Source organism: Mobula hypostoma, chromosome 30, assembly GCF_963921235.1.
Source record: "Mobula hypostoma chromosome 30, sMobHyp1.1, whole genome shotgun sequence".
Taxonomy (NCBI): Eukaryota; Metazoa; Chordata; class Chondrichthyes; order Myliobatiformes; family Myliobatidae; genus Mobula; species Mobula hypostoma.
In genome coordinates this window covers 10,510,793-10,534,339 of record NC_086126.1, presented here as the reverse complement: position 1 = coordinate 10,534,339, position 23,547 = coordinate 10,510,793, and the positions used below count along the sequence as shown (strand labels likewise).

The 23,547-nt window shown below is 50.5% G+C and overlaps 1 protein-coding gene across 1 annotated transcript in view; it reads right to left on the bottom strand.

The window, feature by feature from the left end:
• The window catches only part of LOC134339530 (tyrosine-protein kinase Mer-like), a 78,365-nt gene that overhangs the window by 25,035 nt on the left and 29,783 nt on the right, over nt 1-23,547 (bottom strand). Inside the window, exons 6-10 of the mRNA XM_063036129.1 lie at nt 13,255-13,334; nt 7,195-7,290; nt 5,546-5,626; nt 1,817-1,909; nt 669-784 (exon numbers count right to left, since the gene is read on the bottom strand). Coding sequence (XP_062892199.1) covers nt 669-784; nt 1,817-1,909; nt 5,546-5,626; nt 7,195-7,290; nt 13,255-13,334 — 466 coding nt within the window. The remainder of the gene's footprint in view (nt 1-668; nt 785-1,816; nt 1,910-5,545; nt 5,627-7,194; nt 7,291-13,254; nt 13,335-23,547) is intronic.

The following is a 23,547-nucleotide window of genomic DNA, read 5'->3' as shown; positions in this document are numbered from 1 at the left end:
TATTGAATACCGTCGCACTCAGACGTAGAAGGATTCTTCATGGCTGTTTCCGTAACAGCTTTGTTCGACCAGTCAGGGTTGTCTGCCCCGAACCTGGAGGACCCGTGGACCACTCTCAGTCTGGCCTCTACCCTTTGACCCTGTTTGGCATGGGTGACCCTCCCAAGAGCCAAAGCACAAAGCCCTGACTCCAGCCAACGCAGCTCTCCGGGTCGTTGAGGCATGCAAGCCTCCAAACCCTGCGACAAGGTTGTGGTCCTCTTGGAGGAAGGTAGCTATAAGCACAACGCCATTACAGCACCACTCGTCTGGGTTCGATTCCCGCCGCTGCCTGCAAGGAGTGTGTACGTTTTCCCCCATGGCCGCATGGGTTTCCTCCGGGTGCTCCGGTTTCCTCCCACAGTCCGAAGACGGACCGGTTAGCAGGTTAATTGGTCACGTGGATGTAAATGGGCTAAGGGCCTGTTTTAGGGCTGTATCTCCAAGTAATGTGAAAAGAAAATAAGGACTGGGAAATTGAATATCCCTTCTCGTGACATGTCTTTCCCTCCTTCCGGTGGGCTTCACGGAAAGGGAAGAACGTCCCAGGACTCGTGTAAGATGCGCTGAGGCTTGCATAGAGGGACTAGCGGTGGACCCCCTTGGCTGCGCCCCGAGTTTCAGGTTACCTCGGCGTTTCTTCGGTGCCTCTGGAGGAAGCTGCGGACGTCTCTGTGGGGCATGAAGGGGAGGATCACCATTGGAACCGGCACCTGCTCCTCGAGGCAGTCCTCGATCGACACCCCTACGGGGGAACAAGGGCAGGAGGTTACCAGTTGATCTGCAGACCGGTCCTGACCCACCCCCGAAACGCCGGCAATTCTTCACCTCCCTCGGGTGATCTTCCGGCAAACACTCAGCCGCACCAGCACGCGAGGAGAGCCTCCATCTCTGTCACCCATGAGGTGGTGTGTTCCAGACTCCAGGTACCCTCTGGCTGAGGTCTCCTCACAGCCTCCTAAACCTTGTTTAGACCCCTGGTAAGGAGAAAGGTTTCATACTACACAGCCTGTCTCGGCCCCGTGTTATTTTTACACACCTCAGCCATTTTACCTGCAGTTTCCTCTGCTTCGTCATACTTTCTCCCTGGTCAATACCTCACTCTCCAACCTAACAGTACAAACCTCAATTTCTCTCACAGCTGGTAATTTCTTCCCCCTTCCCCCTTTTTCCATTCTTCATCCCACTTCTCCTCGCCTGCCTATCGCCTCCATCTTGTTCCCCCTCCTCCTCTCCAATCAGACTCCTTCTTCTTCAGCCCTTCACCTCTTCAACCAATCACCTCCCAGCTTCTTATTTCATCGACTTGTAACTCCTTCCCCACGCCTTCTGCTCCCTGAAGGGTCTCGGCCCAAGACGTTGGCTGTTTATTCCCCTCTACGGATGCCGCCTGGCCTGCCGAGTCCCCTCGCACTTGATGTGTGTTTCTCAGTTCAGGCTCTTCAGTAGAGTTAACGGGGTCCCATCAGTAGGAGGGTCCTTAGCGGGTGGCCAGAAAGCTCTGGAGAAAGAGGCTCGCCCAGAGAGGCGGACGTCGAGCTTCGTCCCCAGGAATTATCCCTAAACAGTCAGGCCCTGGGGAGCGTTAAGTGGCATCAGGAGTCAGATTTGAACCTGGGGGGGTTGTTTATAGACAGCACAGAGATCAAGAAACTGGGTTGACTTGCATTGTGCTCACTCTTATTTTAATCCCTTCCTTAGTGTTGCTGAAGCTAAGGTTTTCGGACACCCGCGCCACAGGCTTTGCAAACGACCGTACAGGGAATGCGTTTCATACCGATAAGTCTGAGGACGTTTGGGTGGTCGAAGGCTTGCATCAGCTCTGCCTCCCTCAGGAACAGCTCCAGTTCCGGCTTCGAATAAAGACCCTCTGGAAGGGAAGGAGAGAGCGTCAAAGCTGTGAAATGCAAGCCGGGTCACGGAGGCTGCAGGAACCTGGTTCTGGGGCCCGAGGTTGGTGGTGGATGCCTCTGCATTGTTGTCAGAACATTAGAACAAGGAATTGCAAGCAAAGTTGGCAAGCCGTCCCACCAAGAATGATTTGGAATTATTGTGGGATATTTCTCACCTTCGTCCCAAAGTGATCATCAAAGCCATTTTCCAGACCTCTTATACAGTATATCCCAATGGAGGATAGTTTTTCTCATCCTGCTCAACCCCAACAGGCTCAGCCTCTTCCTATTCATTTCTAGCATGCTCGATTCCAATGGATGCAACCCCTTCCCATTCACTCCCAGTACACCTACCCCTTCCCATTCACTCCCAGTACACCCACCCCTTCCCATTCACTCCCAGTACACCGACCCCTTCCCATTCACTCCCAGTACACCCACCCCTTCCCATTCACCCCCAGTACACCTACCCCTTCCCGTTCACTCCCGGTACACCCACCCCTTCCCGTTCACTCCCGGTACACCCACCCCTTCCCGTTCACTCCCGGTACACCACCCCTTCCCGTCACTCCCGGTACACCACCCCTTCCCGTCACTTCCAGTACACCCACCCCTTCCCATTCACTCCCAGTACACCCACCCCTTCCCATTCACTCCCAGTACACCCACCCCTTCCCGTTCACTCCCGGTACACCCCCCCCTTCCCGTTCACTCCCGGTACACCCACCCCTTCCCGTTCACTCCCGGTACACCCACCCCTTCCCGTTCACTCCCAGTACACTCACCCCTTCCCGTTCACCCCCAATACACCCACCCCTTCCCGTTCACCCCCGGTACACTCACCCCTTCCCGTTCACTCCCGGTACACTCACCCCTTCCCGTTCACTCCCAGTACACCCACCCCTTCCCGTTCACTCCCAGTACACTCACCCCTTCCCGTTCACCCCCAATACACCCACCCCTTCCCGTTCACCCCCGGTACACTCACCCCTTCCCGTTCACTCCCAGTACACCCATCCCTTCCCATTCACTCCCAGTACACCCACCCCTTCCCGTCACTCCCAGTACACCCACCCCTTCCCGTTCACTCCCAGTACACCCACCCCTTCCCGTTCACTCCCAGTACACTCACCCCTTCCCGTTCACCCCCAATACACCCACCCCTTCCCGTTCACCCCCGGTACACTCACCCCTTCCCGTTCACTCCCGGTACACTCACCCCTTCCCGTTCACTCCCGGTACACCCACCCCTTCCCGTTCACTCCCGGTACACTCACCCCTTCCCGTTCACTCCCGGTACACCCACCCCTTCCCGTTCACTCCCGGTACACCCACCCCTTCCCGTTCACTCCCGGTCCACCCACCCCTTCCCGTTCACTCCCAGTACACCTACCCCTTCCCATTCATTTCCACTGTATGTAATCTTAGTGGGTCTAGAGCAAGGATTTCCGACCTTTTTATGTCACAGACGAATACCATTGAGCAAGGGGTCCATGAATCCCAGGTTGAGTGACACACACACAGAAAATGCTGGAGGAATTCTACAGGGCAGGCAGCATCTGTGGAGGGGAATAAACAGTCGATGTTACGGGACAAGACCCTTCATCAGGGTTCATGAGTTTCAGCCCAAAAACTGTTGCCTGTTACTCCCCTCCATGGATGCTGCCTGACCTGCTGAGCTCCTCCAGCATTTTGTGTGAGTGCTACTCTGGATTTCCAGCATTGGCAGAATCTCTTGTGTCTTAATGGATCTACCTGCTTCCTGGAGTTCCTAATCCCTTTATCCTTGGAAGTGGTAACAGCAGACATCCCACCCTGCAAAAACTGCGCTCTCTCTCTCTCTCTCTCTCGTGGTCGCGCTCTCTCTCTCTCTCTCGTGGTCGCTCTCTCTCTCACACACCCTCTCTCTTGCTCTCTCTCGCTCACGCACTCTCGCGCTCTCTCTTGCTCTCTCTCGCTCACTCTAAAAAAAAAATTGATTTCCAGGACATTGTATATACTTTGCGGGCATCAGGGAGCCTCTATTAATATGTGGGAGACTCCCGGAACTTCCGGGAGAGGTGGGATGTCTGTAACAGATGGATAATGACTTCAGGAAGGCCTATGGGCCTTTGGTAGTCAGGGCACTGAATACAGAACTAGGGAGGTGATGCTCCAACTTCATAAATCTTGGACAGCGCGGCGCGAGGTCCTGGTGACCACGCGAGAGGAAGGATGCGATCATGCTAGAGAAGACGCTGAGGAGACAACCCGGGACTGGGGAAGTTCAGGTGCCAGGAGAGAAGGAGGAATGGTGACATTTGAAAGAAAGCTGGATCAGTGGATGAGAAGAAAGGGTTTGTTGTGCTGTGAGGGGTGAAGGTGGAGGGGAGTGGGGTGAGGTGAGTTCCTCCCGAGAGATAGTACAGTCTCAGCAGGCTGAATGGCCTCCGGTCTTGCTGTAACCAACATGTGACGTAGGATAGTACGAAGAAGGTGAACTTAAATTGGAGAATTTGCTTATTGCTGTTACACATCCTGAGGTGCACGAGAACCGTGTCTCGCATTCCCATTGTTATTGCTGTTCATTTCCGCGCCCTGTGGCGCGGCGGGCAGCAGCCCAGCCGTTTCTTTAGTTTTCTTACCTGTTTTTTTTTAAACAAGTTGCCAACTCGATGCTCAACCCAGCACGGGTGGAAAGCAAAGGAGCAGGCCCTTCAGCCGGAAGATTGACCCCAGGAGTGAAAGGGTTAACGCGTGAGGAGCTTTTGACGGATCCGGGCCTGAACTGCCTGAAGCCCGGAAGAATGAGGGGGGATATCGCTGAAACCTACTGAATACTGAAAGGCCCAGACGGAGAGGACACGGAGAGAATGTTTCCTGTCGTGGGGAGTCCAGGATCAGGGGGCACAGCCTCAGATTCGAGGGGTAGCCGTTCAGAAACGGGGTGGGAAGGAATTGCCTTTAGCCCGAGGGTGGTGAAACTGTGGAAGTCGCTGCCACGAACGGCTGTGGAGGCCACGGCCAAAACGGAGGTTGATTCGTCAGGGCGGCAAAGCTTCTGGGTGAAGGCAGGAGAATGGGGCTGAGGGGGGGCAATAAATCTGCCAAGGTGGAATAGCAGAGCAGACTCGATGGGCTGAATGGCCTGATTTTGCTCCTGTGCCTTATGGCTGAAGGGCCTACTTGTTTGCTGTACATTTTCGTGTTACACGTAAGTGCTGGAAGGTGTGATTAGTTAAAAAAAAAACACTTTCTTGAATGCCACGGACAAGTTCTAACTTTTCTTTAATTCTAGGTTCCAGTGGACCAACAAAGGATTAAATGGTCTCAGTCTGGGCAATTTTACTTCGAGTTGCTGCAAAGTACTGTACCCCTCTCACCCAACGAGCCTGCGCCACTCAACTCCACCCACGTGACCAATTAAACCACCGGACTGTACGTCTCTGGCACGCGGGGGAAACCCACGCGGTCACGGGGGGGGGGTTGGCAGCGTGCAAACGCCTCACAGGCTGGCCGCGGTGGGAATCGAACCCCGCGGCCAATTTTTTTTTTAAAAGAGAAGAGCTCGGTCCCGGTACAGCAGTCACCGGCCGCGCCCGTGAAGATCTGACCCCTGCCAAGTTGGAACTTACGTTTCATCATCTTCACCGCGACACACGAGCCAAAGCCACCGGTTTGCGTCAGCGTCCCGCAGTAGACGGAGCCGAACTCTCCTGAAAGTCAGGATTATCAATCACCAGACTAGTAAATATTAGTTCCTCCTTTTACGGCTCGAAGGCTAAAAGGTTTTTTTTTGCCCATCCACCAAATGCCTGGAATAGTTTCGAGGGACGTGGCCCCTCTAGAAGGTTTGGTACGGCCAACTGCGAAGGCCCTGGGACAGTGAGCCGGAAAGACCGAGGATGGAGACGGTCGGAAGCTCCGACGGGAACACAGATCGGCAGGGATGGGATGTGGATCTGGCCAGACCATTAAACAGCTGCTGGTTCAGGTGGAGGGGTCGGCAGTGGGGAAAAAAAGGCGGGCTGCTGTACCTGCATGCCCACTTTCAATGACTGGTGTATAATGACACCCAGCTCTCGTTGCACCTCCCCTTTTCCTAATCGGCCACCATTCAGATAATAATCTGTTTTCCTGTTCTTGCCACCAAAGTGGATAAGCTCACATTTATCCACATTAAATTGCATCTGCCATGAATTTGTCCACTCACCTAACCTATCCAAGTCACCCTGCATCCTCTTAGCATCCTCCTCACAGCTAACACTGCCGCCCAGCTTCGTGTCATCCGCAAACTTGGAGATGCTGCATTTAATTCCCTCATACAAGTCATTAATATATATTGTAAACAACTGGGGTCCCCGCACTGAGCCTTGCGGTACCCCACTAGTCACTGCCTGGAGGGCGGCTGTTGCACAGTGTAGGAAAAAGCTGCAGAGGGCTGTAAGGTCATCCAGCTCCCTTCCGGAAGCTAGCCTCCCGATCCTGGTGCATGTTTTCAAAAGGCAATGCCTCAGATTCTGAGATGGGGGATGGGGAAATGGAGGGAGATGGGGAGAGATGGAGGAAACAGGGGAGACTGGGGGAAAAGGGGATAAATGGGGAAACGGGGAGAGATGGGGAGATGGGGGGATGGGGAGATGGGGGAGATGGGGAGATGGGGGATGGGGAGATGGGGGAGATGGGGGATGGGGAGATGGGGGAGATGGGGGATGGGGGAGATGGGGGAGATGGGGGAGATGGGGGAGATGGGGGATGGGGAGATGGGGGATGGGGCAGAGGGATGGGGAGATGGGGAATGGGGAGATGGGGGGATGGGGAGATGGGGGATGGGGGATGGGGGGTGGGGAAATGGAGGGAGATGGGGGGAGATGGAGATGGGGAGATGGAGATGGGGATGGGGGATGGGGGGAGATGGGGATGGGGGATGGGGGGAGATGGGGATGGGGGATGGGGGGAGATGGGGGATGGGGGGAGATGGGGGATGGGGATGGGGATGGGGAGATGGGGATGGGGGATAGGGGGATGGGGATGGGGAGATGGGGATGGGGAGATGGCGATGGGGAGATGGAGGGATGTGGGGAGATGGGGGATGGGGAGATGGGGAGAGATGGGGGAGATAGGGAGACTGGAGAAGGGGAGAAAGGGGGAAACGGGGAGATGGAGAGACAGGGGGAAATGGGGAGAGATGGGGTGGTGGGGAAATGGAAGGAGTGGGAGGGGCAGGGGCAGGTTGGGATGCCCCCAAGTTACACAATATAAGTTCACGCCTCTCCTTGCCTACCTGTACCGAGAAGCTGGGCCAGGGACAGGGAACGCCGATCCACCATCACCTTCTCCAGGTTGAGTCTCAGAGAGCTGCTGATTCCCAAGAGCTTCACTAGAAACAGAGCAGGGTCCGGTCAGAGAGCAGCGAGCAACGAGGAGGTGAGCTTGCTGAGGGGCAAGTGGAAGCAGCACACAAGGAAGGGCGAGAGCAGGTAGGAAGAAACGCAAGCACTCGAGGAAAAGGAGTTGGCCTCTCTGACCTGACCCACCATTCAATATAATCATGGCCATCCCAACCTGACCCCGGATCCTCAGAGGCTGGTGGGCAGGCCATGTTGGTGCCAGAAACAAGGCGACACTTGGAGGCTGCCCCCAGCAAATCCTCAGACTGTGTTGGTGGTTGACACAAACAAAACATTTCACTGACTGTTTCGAAGTACACATGAAAAAAATAAATCTAATCTTCACGTAGTTTTAGACTTAGATTTATTTTCAACTTTATTGTCATTGTGCCGTGCACAGATACAAAGCCAATGAAATGCATTTAGCATCTGACCAGAAATGCAAAGAATAGTGTTACTTACAAAATAACTGCGAATAAGAAGTAAGTGCTACAGCACACAAATACAAAAGTACTGAGACAATACAATATGGGTGCAATACTGCTTAGCGCTGTGATGTGAGGTTCAGCAGGGTCACAGCCTCAGGGAAGAAGCTCTTCCTGTGCCTGCTGGTGCGGGAGCGGAGGCTCCTGTAGCGTCTACCGGATGGGAGGAGAGTAAAAAGTCCATGGTTAGGGTGAGATGCATCCCTGATAATGCTTTTCGCCCTGCCCAGCCAGTGTTTATGGCAGATGTTCTCAATGGTGGGCAATTGGGTGCCGATAATCCGCTGGGCAGTTTTCACCACACGCTGGAGTGCTTTGCGGTCCGATACGGGACAGTTGCCATACCACACTGAGATGCAGTTGGTGGGTATGCTCTCAATGGTACAGCAGTAAAAGCCCGTCTGTATCCTGGGACAGAGGTGAGCTTTCTTCATGCTCCGCAGGAAATAAAGGCACTATTGCGCCTTTTTAATCAGGATGGAGGAGTTCAGGGACCAGGTGAGATCCTCAGAAATGTGGACACCAAGGAATTTGAAGCTTGATACATGCTCCACAATAGCTCCGTTGATGTAGATGGGGACGTGAGTGTGACTCCCAGCATGCCTGAAGTCCACAATGATCTCGTTGGTCTTCTGGGTGTTCAGGGCCAGATTGTTGTTGGCACACCACGCGGCCAGGTGCTGGACCTCATCCCTGTAGGTCGTCTCGTCATCCCCACTGATCAGGCCCACCACCGTGGTGTCGTCTATGAACTTGATTATGGAGTTAGAACCATGTACGGGAACGCAGTCATAGGTGAAAAGGGAGTACAGAAGAGGGCTCAGCACACAGCCTTGAGGCACGCCGGTGTTCAGGGTGAGAGTGGAGGAGGAGAGGTTGTCTAACTTAACTGATTGGGGTCTGTTAGTCAGAAAGTCCAAGGTCCAATTGCAGAGGGATGAGCTGATACTGAGCTGGCAAAGTTTGCTTGGAGGGGATCACAGCATTGAATGCCGAACTAAGGTCAATGAACAGCATTCTGATGTAAGAGTTGGGGCTGTCCAGGTGGGTCAGGGCAGAGTGAAGTGCTGTGGAGATGGCATCCCCTGTTGACCTGTTGGTGCAACAGGCAAATTGATGGGGGTCCAGGGTAGTGGGCAGACAGGATTTCAGATGTGATAGAACCAGTCTCTCAAAGCACTTTGCTCATAATGTGCTGTACTATTCTATGTATGTTCTATGTTCTATATCTCCTCTTTAAATCCATTTGGTGATCTTGCCTGGACAACCATTCAGGGGGAAAGGGAATACCAGGCGTCCACCATCCATAGTTATCTGAGTTACTGCTGCCTTGGGTCCCTGTCGGCTTGAACCAGCCCGGTCTTTCTCGTGAACAAGGCATTTTCACCCACACAACCTCCGTTCGCTGGATGCTTTTGGTCCGTTTTTCCCTGTAAACTCCAGAGACCGTTGTGTGTGAAACCGCCAGGAGGCCAGCGGTCTCTGAGGTACTCAAACCACCCCATCTGGCACCAACAATCATTCCGCGGTCAAAGTCGCCCGGATCACATTTCTTCCCCCTTTCAGACGTCTGGTCCGAACAACAACTGAACCTCCTGACCGTGTCGGCGTGCTTTTATGCACTGAGTCGCTGCCACATGATTGGCTGTTCAGGTATTTGCATTAACGAGCAGGCGTACCTAAGGAAGTGACCAATGAGTGTACTTCTCCTGTTTTGATTCTATCCCATTGGCGGAAATATTTCAACATCTACGAAGCTGCAGGAGCTCAGCAGACCAGGCAGTGGCTATGGAAGAGAATGGACAGGCTATGTTTTGGGTCCAGGGTCTTCAGACAAGTTGGACAATCTCGACCTGAAGCATTGATTATCCACTTCCCCTCCACAGATGCTGCCTGACACAGAGTTCCTCCAGCTTTTTGTGTGTCACTCTAGATTCCAGCAATGCTGTTTCTGTTTAACATCTATCTTGTAATATCACCTTAGGATGTTTTACATGTCTCAGTAAGGTCAACCCCAATCCTTACAAACTTCTAAGAATATGAGTCTATCCTTTTTTTTTTAGCTGTTTATGTCACAACCACGGACTCTGCGCAGGATCTCCGTGCCCTTGCTGGCGTGCTGCGCAACCACGCTCGCGAGTTTGCGCTTTCCAGCTGATTACTGTTTCATTATTGGCGGCATTTAACTTCCCTACTTTTCATTCTAGTCTTGTCGAGACTTGACCAAAAGCGCAGCAACATTTACAATCCCTGCTTACCCTCGTCCTTGTCCAGGAAAGAGGACCACCGTTTTGACAGATGGTGTCAAGGAGCGAGGTGCATTTAATATTTAGTTATTGCTTCCATCTGCGGAGTTTGCAATTCACTTTCAGTCTAATGTCAAAAACTTTGACAAACTTCTATAGATGTGTAGTGGAGAGTGCATTGACCGGTTGCATCATGGACTGGTATGGGAACACTAATGACTTTGAATGTAAAATCCTACAGGAGGTAATGGATTTGGCCCAGCACATCACGGTAAAGCCCTCCCAAACACTCCACATCTACATGAAAAGCTGTCATAGGAAAGCTTCATCCATCATCAGAGATCCTCAGCTCTGCAATTGGATATTGGACTTCTGAACAGTAGGGAATCAGTCCGTGAGGGCAGCAATGTCTCTCGTCCCATCATGCTGAGCACTGGCACCCTCCAAGGCTGTGTGCTCAGCCCGCTGCTGATGCACAACTGAGTCGCAGGATCCAGCCCAAACCCCGTCATCAGATTTGTGGATGACACAACAGTGTCTTATTGAGAACGTTGACGAGACTGAGTATAGAGAGGAAGTGGGGTGGCTGGTGGACTGGTGTGAGAAGGACAACCCGAGCCTGAACGTGGAGAAGACAAAGGGAATCATTGTGGACTTCAGGAAGGTGTGGTCAAACCATCCCCCTCTGCGAATACATGGCTCCTCCGTAGAGAGAGTTAAGTGCACAAAGTTCCCGGGAGTTCATATCATGGATGAACTCACCTGGCCCCTTAATATGACCTCTCTGAACAAGAAGGCACAGCAGTGCCTCCACTTCCTCAGTAGATTGAGACAGGCAAGGCTCCCACACCCCCCCCCCCCCCCGCTCATCTTAACTGTGTTTTACAGGAGCACCATTGAGAGCGTCCTGACAAGTTGCATCTCCATCTGGTCTGGGGGCAGCCGAGCATCGGGCCGGAAGTCCCTACGAAGGACCGTGAGAACGGCCGAGAGGATCATAGGGGTCTCCCTACCGTCCATCGGGGACATTTATCAGGAACGCTGCGTACGCAGGGCCCTTAGTATTATCAAGGATCCCACCCACCCATCCAGCATCCTTTTTGACTTTCTACCATCAGGCAGGAGACTCCGATGTGTAAAGACAAGAACGGTCAGGATGGGAAACATCCTCAGACCATCAGGCATCTGAACTCCCTGCTGCATCGCATTCGAACTGTCACTGGTTAATCAGTCCCATACCTGACAATATTTAATTTATGCACTTTAGTTTGCTTATTTATGCATGATTCATCTTTACTTTCATGTTACCGTGTGTTTTGTGTACCGCTGTACTTTACAACCTGGTTCAGCACATACATTATGCATTTACATATACATTTTGTATACATTATATACATGTATATAGTTAAGTGGCAATAAACTTGACTTGACTTGATTTGACCACCCAGGCCATGCTCTTTTCTCGCTGCTGCCATCAGGTACAAGAGCGTCAGGACTCGCACCACCAGGTTCAGGAACAGTTACTACCCCTCAACCATCAGGCTCCTGAACCAAAGGGGATTACTACACTCATCCATTGAGATGTTCCCACAACCAATGGTCTCACTTTAAGGACTATTTATCTCATGTTCTTGTTATTTATTGCTATTTATTTATATCTGCATTTGCACAGTTTGTTGTCTTCTGCACTCTGGTTGATCTTTCATTGATCCTGTTTACAGTTACTATTCTATAGATTTGCTGAGTATGCCCGCAGGAAAATGAATCTCAGTTGTATATGGTGACATATATGTACGCTGAGTTTACTTTGAACTTTGAGAGTTTTAGTTAATGACCTTGCATTTATTGGTTTTCTTTTCCTTTAAATTCTGCAACAGTTTTCATTAAAGTCTGTGAAACCTTCAGTTTCTCTCTCTCTCTGCACTTGGGCCATATCCGAACGCTTTGACAGTTTATGACAGGACAACCCTCTCATCCCTGGAATCAGTGCTGTGAATCTTTCCCAGACTTCCTCCAATGTTGGTATACCCTTTCATAAATACGATGACCAGAACTGAACACATACTAAAGATATCCTTGCACAAACACATAAACACAAGAGATTGCACAAATGCTGGAAACCCAGAGAAGAACACACAAAATGGTGGGAAACTCAGAGCAGCACACACAAAATGGTGGGAAACTCAGCAGGTCAGTCAGCACCCGCGGAAAGGAATAAAGAGTCGACATTTCGGGCCACGACCCTTCATCAGGACTGGAAAGGAGGAGGGAAGAAGGCAGATGAAGAAGGTTGGAGGAAGAGGAAGAAGTTCAAGCTGGAAGGTTCTAGGTGAAGATAGGTGAAGGGGAAGGTGGGTGAGCGGGGGTGAAGTAAGAAGCAGGGAGGCGATAGGTTGAAAAGGAAAAGGGCTGAAGAAGAAGGAATCTAATTGGAGAGGAGAGTGCACCATGGGAGAATGGGAAGGAGGAGGGGCACCAGGGGGACACGATGGGCAGGTGAAGGGAAGAGAAGTGGTAAAAGGGGAGACGGAAGGGGGAGTGGAGAAAGAGAGGAGGGGGAAGGGGCAAGAAACTACCAGAAGTTAGAGAAATCGATGCTCATGCTGTCGGGTTGGAGGCCACCCAGATCGAATATGAGGTACTTCTCCTCCAGCCTGAGAGAGGCCTCATCGTGGCCGTGGACCGACACGGTGGAATGGGAACGGGAAGTGGAATTACTTTCGGTTTGCGTTACACGATAATGCTTAGCAATATCTAAACTCCATCCCCTTTGCAATGAAGGTCAATGTCCCATTTGCCTTCCAGTCAGTCGCTGCGCCCAACTCCGCCATGAACGGACTCAAGCCCGCCTGTGAGAGGGGGAGGGTTGGGCAACTCCCATCCCGTTAAAAACCCAGAGCTGCAGAGACCTCATCTCTGGGAGAGGAGAGATCTTCGAAGATGGGCCGCACCTGAGGTACAGGTACAGGACTGACGACTCTGGCGAGCTGCAGTGGGCGGCCTATGACCAAGTAGAGGGCAGCAGGCTTGACCTTTAGCCTTTAACCTTGACCACTTGCTGCACCCACCTCTCAGCTTTTCCCGTCTGGGGCACAGAAACGCCTGGGAAGACAGAGCAGTGGAGACGGGGAAGGACAACGGGAAGATTGGGAGGAGTGTCAAAAGAAAATCGAAACGCCGTCGGGGGGGGGTGGGGAGCAGTCGGCAACATCAAGATACTCACACCTGTGCGCTTTCGCTTGCTTCCGAAAGGTTCTTGCCGGACTGGCCGGAACCAGCTGCAATCTGTTCCTTGCTTCTTCCCTGGGAAAAAGAAGAACAATTTACTGAATTGCCTTCTCCTAAGTGACAGCTGACACCGAAGAAGGGTGTTGTAGCCAAATTTTACTGACTGTGCAATACTAGGTGAACTTTTCTCACCTCAACTCTGAACTGATTCCACAACCTATAGACCCCTACAACTCACGTTCTCAGTATTATTTATTTACTCTTTTTTTTCCTGCATTTGCACAGTCTTGGTTGTTTGTCAGCCTTTGTGTGTGGTTTTTTTCCATTTGTATTTCTCAGTGCTACTGCAAATGCCTGCAAGAAAATGAATACGGTGGCGTTGAAACAGCGAGCTGTTGATCATCTCCTGGCGATACCTCACTCTCCCATCGTCAGACTATTATTTAAATGGGGAGAGAATTCAAAGTCCTGAGATGCAACGGGACTTGGGAGTCCTCGTGCAGGATACCCTTAAAGTTAACCTCCAGGTTGAGTCGGTAGTGAAGAAGGCGAATGCAATGTTGGCATTCATTTCTAGAGGAATGGAGTATAGGAGCGGGGATGTGATGTTGAGGCTCTATAAGGCGCTGGTGAGACCTCACTTGGAGTACTGTGGGCAGTTTTGGTCTCCTTATATAAGAAAGGGTGTGCTGGCGTTGGAGAGGGTACAGAGAAGATTCACTAGAATGATTCCGGGAATGAGGGGGTTAACATATGAGGAACGTTTGTCCGCTCTTGGACTGTATTCCTTGGAGTTTAGAAGAATGAGGGGAGACCTCATAGAAACATTTAGAATGTTAAAAGGCATGGACAGGGTAGATGTGGCGAAGTTGTTTCCCATGATGGGGGAGTCTAATACGAGAGGGCATGACTTCAGGATTGAAGGGCGCCCTTTCAGAACAGAAATGTGAAGAAATTTTTTTAGTCAGAGGGTGGTGAATCTATGGAATTTGTTGCCACGGGCAGCAGTGGAGGCCAAGTCATTGGGTGTATTTAAGGCAGAGATTGATAGGTATCTGAGTAGCCAGGGCATCAAAGGTTATGGTGAGGAGGCGGGGCAGTGGGACTAAATAGGATAAAATGGATCAGCTCATGATAAAATGGCGGAGCAGACTCGATGGGCCGAATGGCCTACTTCTGCTCCTTTGTCTTATGGTGAGAGAGAGCCCGTGGACGGTAACCTGTTGGGGTGGACGGTGGTTTTTGATGGACTTTAGATCATAGTCTCTTTGGGGGGCTTGGGTGGTGGTGGGGGGGGGTGGCTAACACTTTTTGCTCAGGCAGGTGGGAGAGGGGGAGGGAGGAGGATTGACGGTTAGCTGCTGCTTGTGCGTGGGACGGGAGGGAGGGGGGCTTTGGGGCTCTAATGTTATCCTGTCATCCTTTGGGGTTTTTGCTTTCGTTTTGTGGATGTCTGCAGAGAGTAAGAATTTCAGATGGGATACATTCTCTGATAATTAAATGGAACCAATGAAATTCACCTTGAACTTTGAACAAGGAGCCTGAAAAGGGATACAGATGGGGGTGCAAGTGATTTGTAAGGAGATGAACCTGCATACGATTTGTAAGGAGATGAGTATGCAAGCAATTTGTAAGGAGGTGAGGGTGCAAGCGATTTGTAAAGAGGTGAGTGTGCAAGTGATTTGTAAGGAGGTGAGGGTGCAAGTGATTTGTAAGGAGATGAGTGTGCATGTGATGTGTAAGGAAATGGGTGTGTGAGTGATCTGTAAGGAGATCAGTGTGCGAGCAATTTGTGAGGAGATTAGTGTGCCATTGATTTGAAAGGAGATGCGTGTGCACGCGATTTGGAAGGAGGTGAGTGTGCAAGTGATTTGAAAGGAGTTGAGTGTGCAAGCGATTTGTAAGGAGACGAGTGTGCACGTGATTTGAAAGGAGATGATCATACAACCAATTTGTAAGGAGATGAGTGTGCAAGTGATTTGGAAGGAGATGAGCGTGCAACACATTTGCAGAGATAAGTGTGCGAGTGATCTGTAAGGAGATGAGTGTGCAAGAGATTTGGAAAGAGGTGAGTGTGTGAGCGATTTGAAAAGAGGTGAGTGTGCAAGCCATTTGTAAGGAGATGATTGTGCGAGCAATTTGTAAGGAGGTGCGAGCTTATCCAACTCGTTACAGAGAATAGAAATGTAGAGTACTGCTTTAGATGAAAAGCTATGGAATGAAGCTCTACAAAGGAACTGGTGTCCTCGTCTAAGGTACAGAGCTTACTGCTGGAGCAAATAGTGATGAGGATAAATGGGTTGTTGGTCTTTATTGTGGGGTAAAATGTATTTATTTATTGGGATACAGCATAAAATAGGCCCTTCCAGCCCTTCACACAAGTCATTGGGTGTATTTAAGGCAGAGATTGATAGGTATCTGAGTAGCCAGGGCATCAAAGGTTATGGTGAGAAGGCGGGAGAGTGGGACTAAATGGGGGAATGGATCAGCTCATGATAAAATGGCGAAGCAGACTCGATGGGCCGAATGGCCTACTTCTGCTCCTTTGTCTTATGGTCTTTATAGTCTTATGGTCTTCACGCTATCTGCTGAGCAACCCCCCGATTTAACCCCAGCCTAATCACGGGACAACTTACAATGACCAATTAACCTACCAACTGGCAAGTCTTTGGTCTTTGAGAGGAAACCGGGGCACCCAGAGGAAACCCACGTGGTCACGGGGGAGAGAAGGTACAAACTCCTTATGGGCAGTGGCGGGAATCAAACCGGGGTCGCCGGTACTGTGAAGCTTTATACGTTAACCACCACCGTGACGCCCTAAATGAAGATAGTCTTGCTACAACTTAAACAACTTGAAACGTCGACTGTTTACTCTTTTCCATAGATGCTGCCTGGTCTGCTGAGTTCCTCCAGCATTTTGTGTGTGTGTGTGTGTGTTGCTTGTGTTTCCAGCATCTGCAGATTTTCTCTTCTTTGGGCACAATTTTAAGGCGATTGAAGGAAAGTGGGTGGGTGGGGGGGAATGTCAACACAAAATACTCTGCAGATGCTGGGGTCAAAGCAACACTCACAACACGCTGGAGGAACCCAGCAGGTCGGGCAGCATCCGTGGAAGCGATCGGTCAACGTTTCGGGCCGGAACCCTTCGTCAGGACTGTAGAGGGAAGGGGCAGAGGCCCTATAAAGAACCTGGGGGCAGGGTGGGAAGGAGAAGGCTGGTAGGAATGTCAGATGTAAGTTTTTTTTTTACACAGAGTGTTGGGTGTGTGGAACACCCTGCCAGAGGTGGTAGTAGAGGCAGATACATCAGGGACATTTAAGAAACTCCTAGATAGGCACATGAATGATAGAAAAATGGAGGGTTATATCGGAAGGAAGGGTTAGATTGATCTCAAAGTAGGTTGAAAGGTCAGTACAACATTGTGGGCCGAAGGGCCTGTACTGTGCAGTAGAGCTCTATGTAATATGACAACTAGCAGGAGTAAACAAAGGAGCAGATCACTTGACCTCTCAAAACTAGCCTGTTACTCAGTAAGATTGTGGTTTTTCTGGCCAACTCCAAAAATGATTCACAGCAAAGATTCAGTTATCTATATTCAGCAACTGGGTGGCCACACCTCTCTGGGATAGAGGATTCTAAACACTCACAGTCGTCTGGGAAAAATTTTTTTTTCTCTCGTCTGTGCCTTTAACAGCCACCATTTGTCCTGCAATGACTCTCCGTGGTCACTTTCCGAGCTCCTTCCTGTGTGTATTTCTGTGCGTTCATGGTCTTCTGCTGCTGCAGCCCGTCCACTTCGAGGTTCGAGGTGTTGTGCGTTCAGAGATGCTCTTCTGCACACCGCTGTTGTAACACCTGGTTATTAGAGTTACTGTCACCTTCCTGTCAGCTTGAACCAGTCTGGCCATTCTCCTCTGACCTCTCTCATAAACGAGGCATTTTCACCCACAGAACTGTTGCTCACTGCATGTTTTTCTCACTTTTTGCAAACAAAGGAAAAAAGTCTCTGTAAACTCCAGAGCGCGAGCTCCGAACATTTTTATGCATGAATCCCAACCAGTAATTGAAAAGTCCACGGACACCAGACTGCTCTGGAGACTGTTGTGTGTGAAAATCACAGAAGATCAGCAGTTTCTGAGATACTCAAACTACCCCGTCTGGCACCCACAATCATTCCACTGTCAAACTCAGTTAGATCACATTTCTTCCCCCATTCTGATGTTTGGTCTGAACGGCAACTGAACCTCTTGGCCATGTCCGCATGCTTTTATGCATTGAGCTGCTGCCAGACGATTGGCTAATTAGAGATTTGCATTAATGAGCGGGTGTACAGGCGTGGCTAATAAAATGGCCGTTAAATATACATTCCCCCAAGCATGGATGAAGGGAAAATGGAGGGCTACGTGGGAAGGCAGGGTTAGATTGATCTTGGAGCAGGTTAAAGTGTCTGCACAACATTGTGGGCTGAAGGGCCTGTACTGTGCAGGACTGTTTGACGCTCTAATACTAGATACCTGCACTAGGGAAGATGTCCTCTCTCCAGCCAACATGTCTTCCCCTCAGGATCTTATCTGTTTCAATCAGATCACCTCTAATGCTTTAAGTCGCTCACACAGGCCAAGGCATTCCCCATAAGACAGCCAGTTCATACAATGAATCATTTTACTGAATCACCACTCGTGCAGACAGCTGACAGGAAGACGACAGTAACTCTAATAACCACCCATTACAACAGCGGCGTGCAGACGAGCATCTCTGAACGCACAACACCTCGAACCTCGAAGTGGACGGGCTACAGCGGCAGAAGACGGCGAACGCACAGAAATACACGCAGGAAGGAGCTCAGAAAGTGACCACAGAGACTCGTGGCAGGACAAATGATGACTATTAAAGGCATAGACGAGAAAAAATATTTTTTTTTCCCCCAGACAACTGTGAGTGTTTAGAATCCTCTATCCCAGCGAGGTGTGGCCACCCAGTTGCTGAATATAGATAACTGAATCTTTGCTATGAATCATTTTTGGAGTTGACCAGAAAAATCACAGCCTTACTGAATAACAGACTAGTTTTGAGAGGTCAAGTGATCTGCTCCTATTACATAGAGTTCTAAAGCACAGTACAGGCCCTTTGGCCCACAATGCTGTGCTGGCATTTCAACCTACTTTGAGGCCAATCTAACCTTTCCTTCCTGTATAACCCTCCATTTTTCTATCATTCATGTGCCTATCTAGGAGTTTCTTAAATATCCCTGATGTATCTGCCTCTACTACCACCTCTGGCAGGACGTTCTACACATCCAGCACCCTGTAAAAAAACTTACATCTGACATTCCTACCAGCCTTCTCCTTCCCACCCTCCCCCCACCTTCTTTATAGGGCCTCTGCCTCCTCCCTCTACAGTCGTGACGAAGGGTTCCGGCCCGAAGCGTTGACCAATCGCTTCCACGGATGCTGCCCGACCTGCTGGGTTCCTCCAGTATGTTGTGAGTGTTGCTCTGACCCCAGCATCTGCAGAGTATTTTGTGCTGACATTCCCCGCCCCCCCCACACCCACTTTCCTCCAATAGCCTTAAAATTGTGCCCAAACAAGAGAAAATCTGCAGATGCTGCAAACACGAGCAACGCACACACACACACACACAAAATGATCAGCATCTATGGAAAAGAGTACAGTCGACGTTTCAGGCTGAGTTCCTCCAACATTTTGTGTGTGTGTGTGTGTGTGTGTGTGTGTGTGCGTGTGTTTGTTTTGTTAAAATTGTGGCCCCCTCCCCTCGTATCAGCGATTTCCACCCTGAGGAAAAAGTCTCCAGCTGATCATTCGATCTGCACCTCATCATCTTGTACCCCTCTATCAAGTCACCTCTCATCCTCCTTCGCTCCAAGGAGAAAAACCCTCGCTTGCCCAGCCTCTCCTTATAAAACGTGCTCTCCAACCCAGGCAGCATCCTGGTGAATCTCCTCTGCACTTCCTCCAAGTCTTCCACATCCTTTCGATAATGTATTCTTGACACACATCTGAATTTCTTGATACATAAACTCCTATGTTTGAGAGGTGTGGGGCAGAGGATAGAACACAGACAGATACAGCACAGGACAGGCCCTTGGGCCCACTATGTTTTTTCTGAAATCATTAAGTTAGCAATCAAATGCCCAACTAAAGAAATCCTCTCTGCCCACACAGGTCAATATCTTTCTTACTTCCTGCCTGTTACCCCGCTGGCGTTTTGGGCAGTAATGAAGGTCCTCCATCTCTGGCGGTGTTCGGGGCTTCCTTCATCGCATCAGTAGCTTCCTCTCGATTTTCACGACTGTCAGTCACACAAGTCCCGGGTGGAGACTCAGGAATACCGTCGCACTCAGACGTAGAAGGATTCTTCATTGCTGTTTCCGTAACAGTTTTGTGTTTGACCCGTCAGGGTTGTTGGCCCTGAGCCTGGAGGACCAGTGGACCACTCTTAGTCTGGCCTCTACCCTTTGACCTGTTTGGCATGGGTGACCCTACCAAGAGCCAAAGCACAAAGCCCTGACTCCAGCCAGCATAGCTCATGGGTCATTGAAGCAGGCAAGCCTCTGAACCCTACGATGAGGTTGTGGTCCTGTTGGAGGGTAAATCCTTCTAGTTCCTGCATATTCATGTGCCTATCTATGAGCTTCCTGAATGTCTCTGTTGTATTTGCCTCCACTAACATCCCTGGAAGTGCATTCCAGGTGCTACCTCCCTCTGTGTAAAAGACATCTCCTTTGAAGTTGCCCCCTCCCACCTTAAATGCATGCTATTAACCAAACCCCGTGATATTTCCTGTGACCTGTCCTGAGGAACGTGGGCTATAATGCAGGATCCTGCTGGACATTGATAATGTAAGATGCCACAGGCCTTGTTTCCCCTGTTTGGTGGTGAGAGAGAGGTGGCGTGGGAGCTGCATAGCCTCACTTCTAGCGAGGACTAGGTCTCAAGCGGCAGTGCAGGTGGTGAGACACCGGAGGCGGTGCAGCGTGGCGTCCATGCTCGGTTGGCTGGCCTCTCCCATCAGTGCTGCCCTCCAGTGTTCGGTCAGTGGAATGACAGGCCGCATTGCCGGGAACTGTACCATCAATTCGCAGGAAATGTCGCTCAGGGTCTCGGACTTTTTTTTGGCGTGACTTTTTTTTTCTTTGCTCACGATTTTGAATGTCCTGTGTGCGTTTTGCACCTTGGCCCCAGAGGAACCCTGTTTCGCTCGGCCGTATCCATTTATGGTCGAATGATAATTAAACTTGGTTTGATAATCGGATTGTTACTATGAGTGTTGTGGGACTATGTCAGTTAAACTGATAGGTTTATGCATAAGACCAAAGTTACAGCGAGTGCTGTATTTTAGAGCTCGTGTCCCTCAGTTAAGTCTCTCCCTCTCATAACAACTATCAGCGTCACAGAGGGCTACAAAGTGAGGGGGGTAAGATTGAAATTTTAAATCCTCAGGCAAAAGCTGCCTCCGGATGGAGTAGGTTATTGAGATGTTAAAAATCTTTGACAATTTTCCTCATCGGTTCCTCTGGAAAGAAGTTCCTTATTCTGGGTAGAGAAGGCATTGCTGAATTCCCCAGTAGGCTGATTAATTTCCGTCTGATGTCGGTGGTTTGTGGAAGCATTTCGCAAAGTTAGAGACGCCCTCCACCCAGTTATGAGGCAACTGAGCAGTCACTGCCTGTTCAAACACCAGTCTGTGAAACTACAACCCAACTTCTCAAACTCCCCTGTGAATTTAAAACTATAGCAAGGGCTGCTTAACAAACAAGAGAACACCTGCAGATGCCAGAAATCCAAAGCAACGCACACAAGATGCTGGGGGAGCTCAGCAGGCCAGGCATCACCCAAAGAAAAGAGCAGTCAACGTTTTGGGCCGAGACTCTGCATCGGGACTGGAAAGAAAAGAGAGGTCCGAGGAAGAAGATGGGGCGGGGGAGGAAGAAGTACAAGGTGGCAGGTGATAGGTGGAACCGGGAGAGGGGAGGAGGTGAAGTAAAGAGCTGGGAAGTTGATCGGTGAAAGAGATAAGGGGCTGGAGAAGGGGGGAGTCTGATCGGAGAGGACAGAAGGCCATGGGAGAAAGGGAAGAGGGAGGAGCACCAGAGGGAGGCGACGGACAGGTAAGGGGATAAGGTGGGAGAGGGAAACGGGAATGGGGAACGGTGAAGTGGGGGACAATTCTGGAAGTTCAAGAAATCGATGTTTGTGCCATCAGGTTGGAGGCTACCCAGACGGATTAGAAGGAATACAAGGACCGTTTAAATTGGGGGGGGGGGGCAGCAGTACCCCGTCCAGGCTCAATAATAGTTGGTCAACACACAACTAGGAGGTGCCGGCTGGTGGTGTAGTGGCATTAGAGCTGGACTTCGGAGCAAAGGCTCCCGAGTTCAAATCCAGCCGGCTCCCTGGCACGCTTTCCATCCGTGCTGGGTTGAGCGTCGAGCTAGCAACAAGGTCTCATAAGAACAAGAAAGCCTGCTAAAAAAAACGCCGTCATGACAGCGTCCCGATGACTCCACTTGGAGTTAAGTGCTTTCTTCTTCTATACAACTAGGAGGAGAGGATCGAACATTCGGACACTTGCGCCTACACTAGCATTAAAATCATGGCGGATCTGATTGTGTCAAAGTGTATCGAAAGGGGAGTGGTAAGGGCATCGCTGTTCAGCACCAACGATCACCGAGCTGGGTTTGAATCCCACCGCCGACTGGAAGGAGTTTCTACGCTCTCCCCGTGACTGTGCTGGGTTCTCTAGGCTCACCAGTTCCCTCCCAAACTCCAAAGACTCTCGGGTTAGTAGGTTAATTGGTCACATGGGTGTAACTGGGTGGCGCGGGCTCTTTGGGCCTGTTACCCCGCTCTATCCCTAAATAAATAAACAAAATATACAGCGGATTCTGGTTAATGGGGGCACATCTGGGCCGGGGACGTTTTGGCCCAGTCAAGTAGCTGCCCAGTCAGCTAAAGTTTCATGGAAATCGTTAAAGATAAACTACCACTTAACCAAGTAACAAATCACATATCTAAAGGGAATGCAGAACGAATTAGAACACAAGAAACAGGAGTAGGAGTCGGCCATCTGACCCGTTGAGCCCGCTCTGCCACTCAATAAGATCATGGCTGATCTGACCATGGACTCGTCTCCACCCACCTGCCTTTTCCCCATAACCCTTAATTCCTCTACTATGCAAAAATCTATCCAGCCTTGTCTTAAATATATTTACTGAGGAAGTCTCCACTGCTTCATTGGGCAGAGAATTCCACAGATTCACCACCGTCTGGGAAAAGCAGTTCCTCCTCATCTCCGTCCTAAATCTACTCCCCTGAATCCTAAGTCCCCTAGTTCTAGTCTCACCTACCAGTGGAAACAACTTTCCTGCATCTATCTTAACTATCTCTTTATAATTTTCTATGTTTCTATAAGATCTCCTCTCATTCTTCTGAATTCCAGTGAGTACAGTCCCAGGTGACTCAATCTCTACTCATAGTCTAACCCCCTCATCTCTGGAATCAACCTGGTGAACCTCCTCTGCACCGTCTCCAAACCCCATATATCCTTCTTCAAGACCAGACCATCTCTGGAATCAACCTGGTGAACCTCCTCTGCATCGCCTCCAAAGCCAGTACATCCTTCCTCAAGTAAGGAGACCAGAACTGCACACAGTACTCCAGGTGCGGCCTCACCAGTCCCCTGTATAGTTGCAGCATATCCTCCCTGCTCTGAAATTCAATCCCTTGAGCAATGAAGGCCAACGTTCCATTTGCCTTCTCGATATCCTGCTGCACCTGCAAACTAACCTTCTGCGATTCATGCACAGGCACTCCCAAGTCCCTCTGCACAGCAGCGTGCTACAATCTTTTACCATTTAAATAATAACCTGCTCTTCCATTTTCCCTTCCAAGGTGGATGGCCTCGCATTTGCTACCACGACCAATACTGCTGGTACCTGTTCGTCACGAGATCTATCCTCCCAAAGACGAATGGGTGAGGATTAGTGAGCTGCGGGCATACCGAGTTGGCGCTGTAAGCGCACGGCGCCACTCGCAGGTTGCCCAGCGCAACCCTCGCTGACTTGATTTGACGCCAATGACGCACTTCACCATAGGTTTCGATTAGTTGTGACAAACCAAGCCGACCATTAAATCTCTCGCGGCCTCGACTCCCAAGTAATCTTCCACCACCTCGCTCGTCGGTCTTCAGTCTCCCTCTGGCTGAGGAATACTCAAAGAGGGGTCCCAAGGCTCAAACCCGGGAAGTAAAATATGGCCTCATCTCCG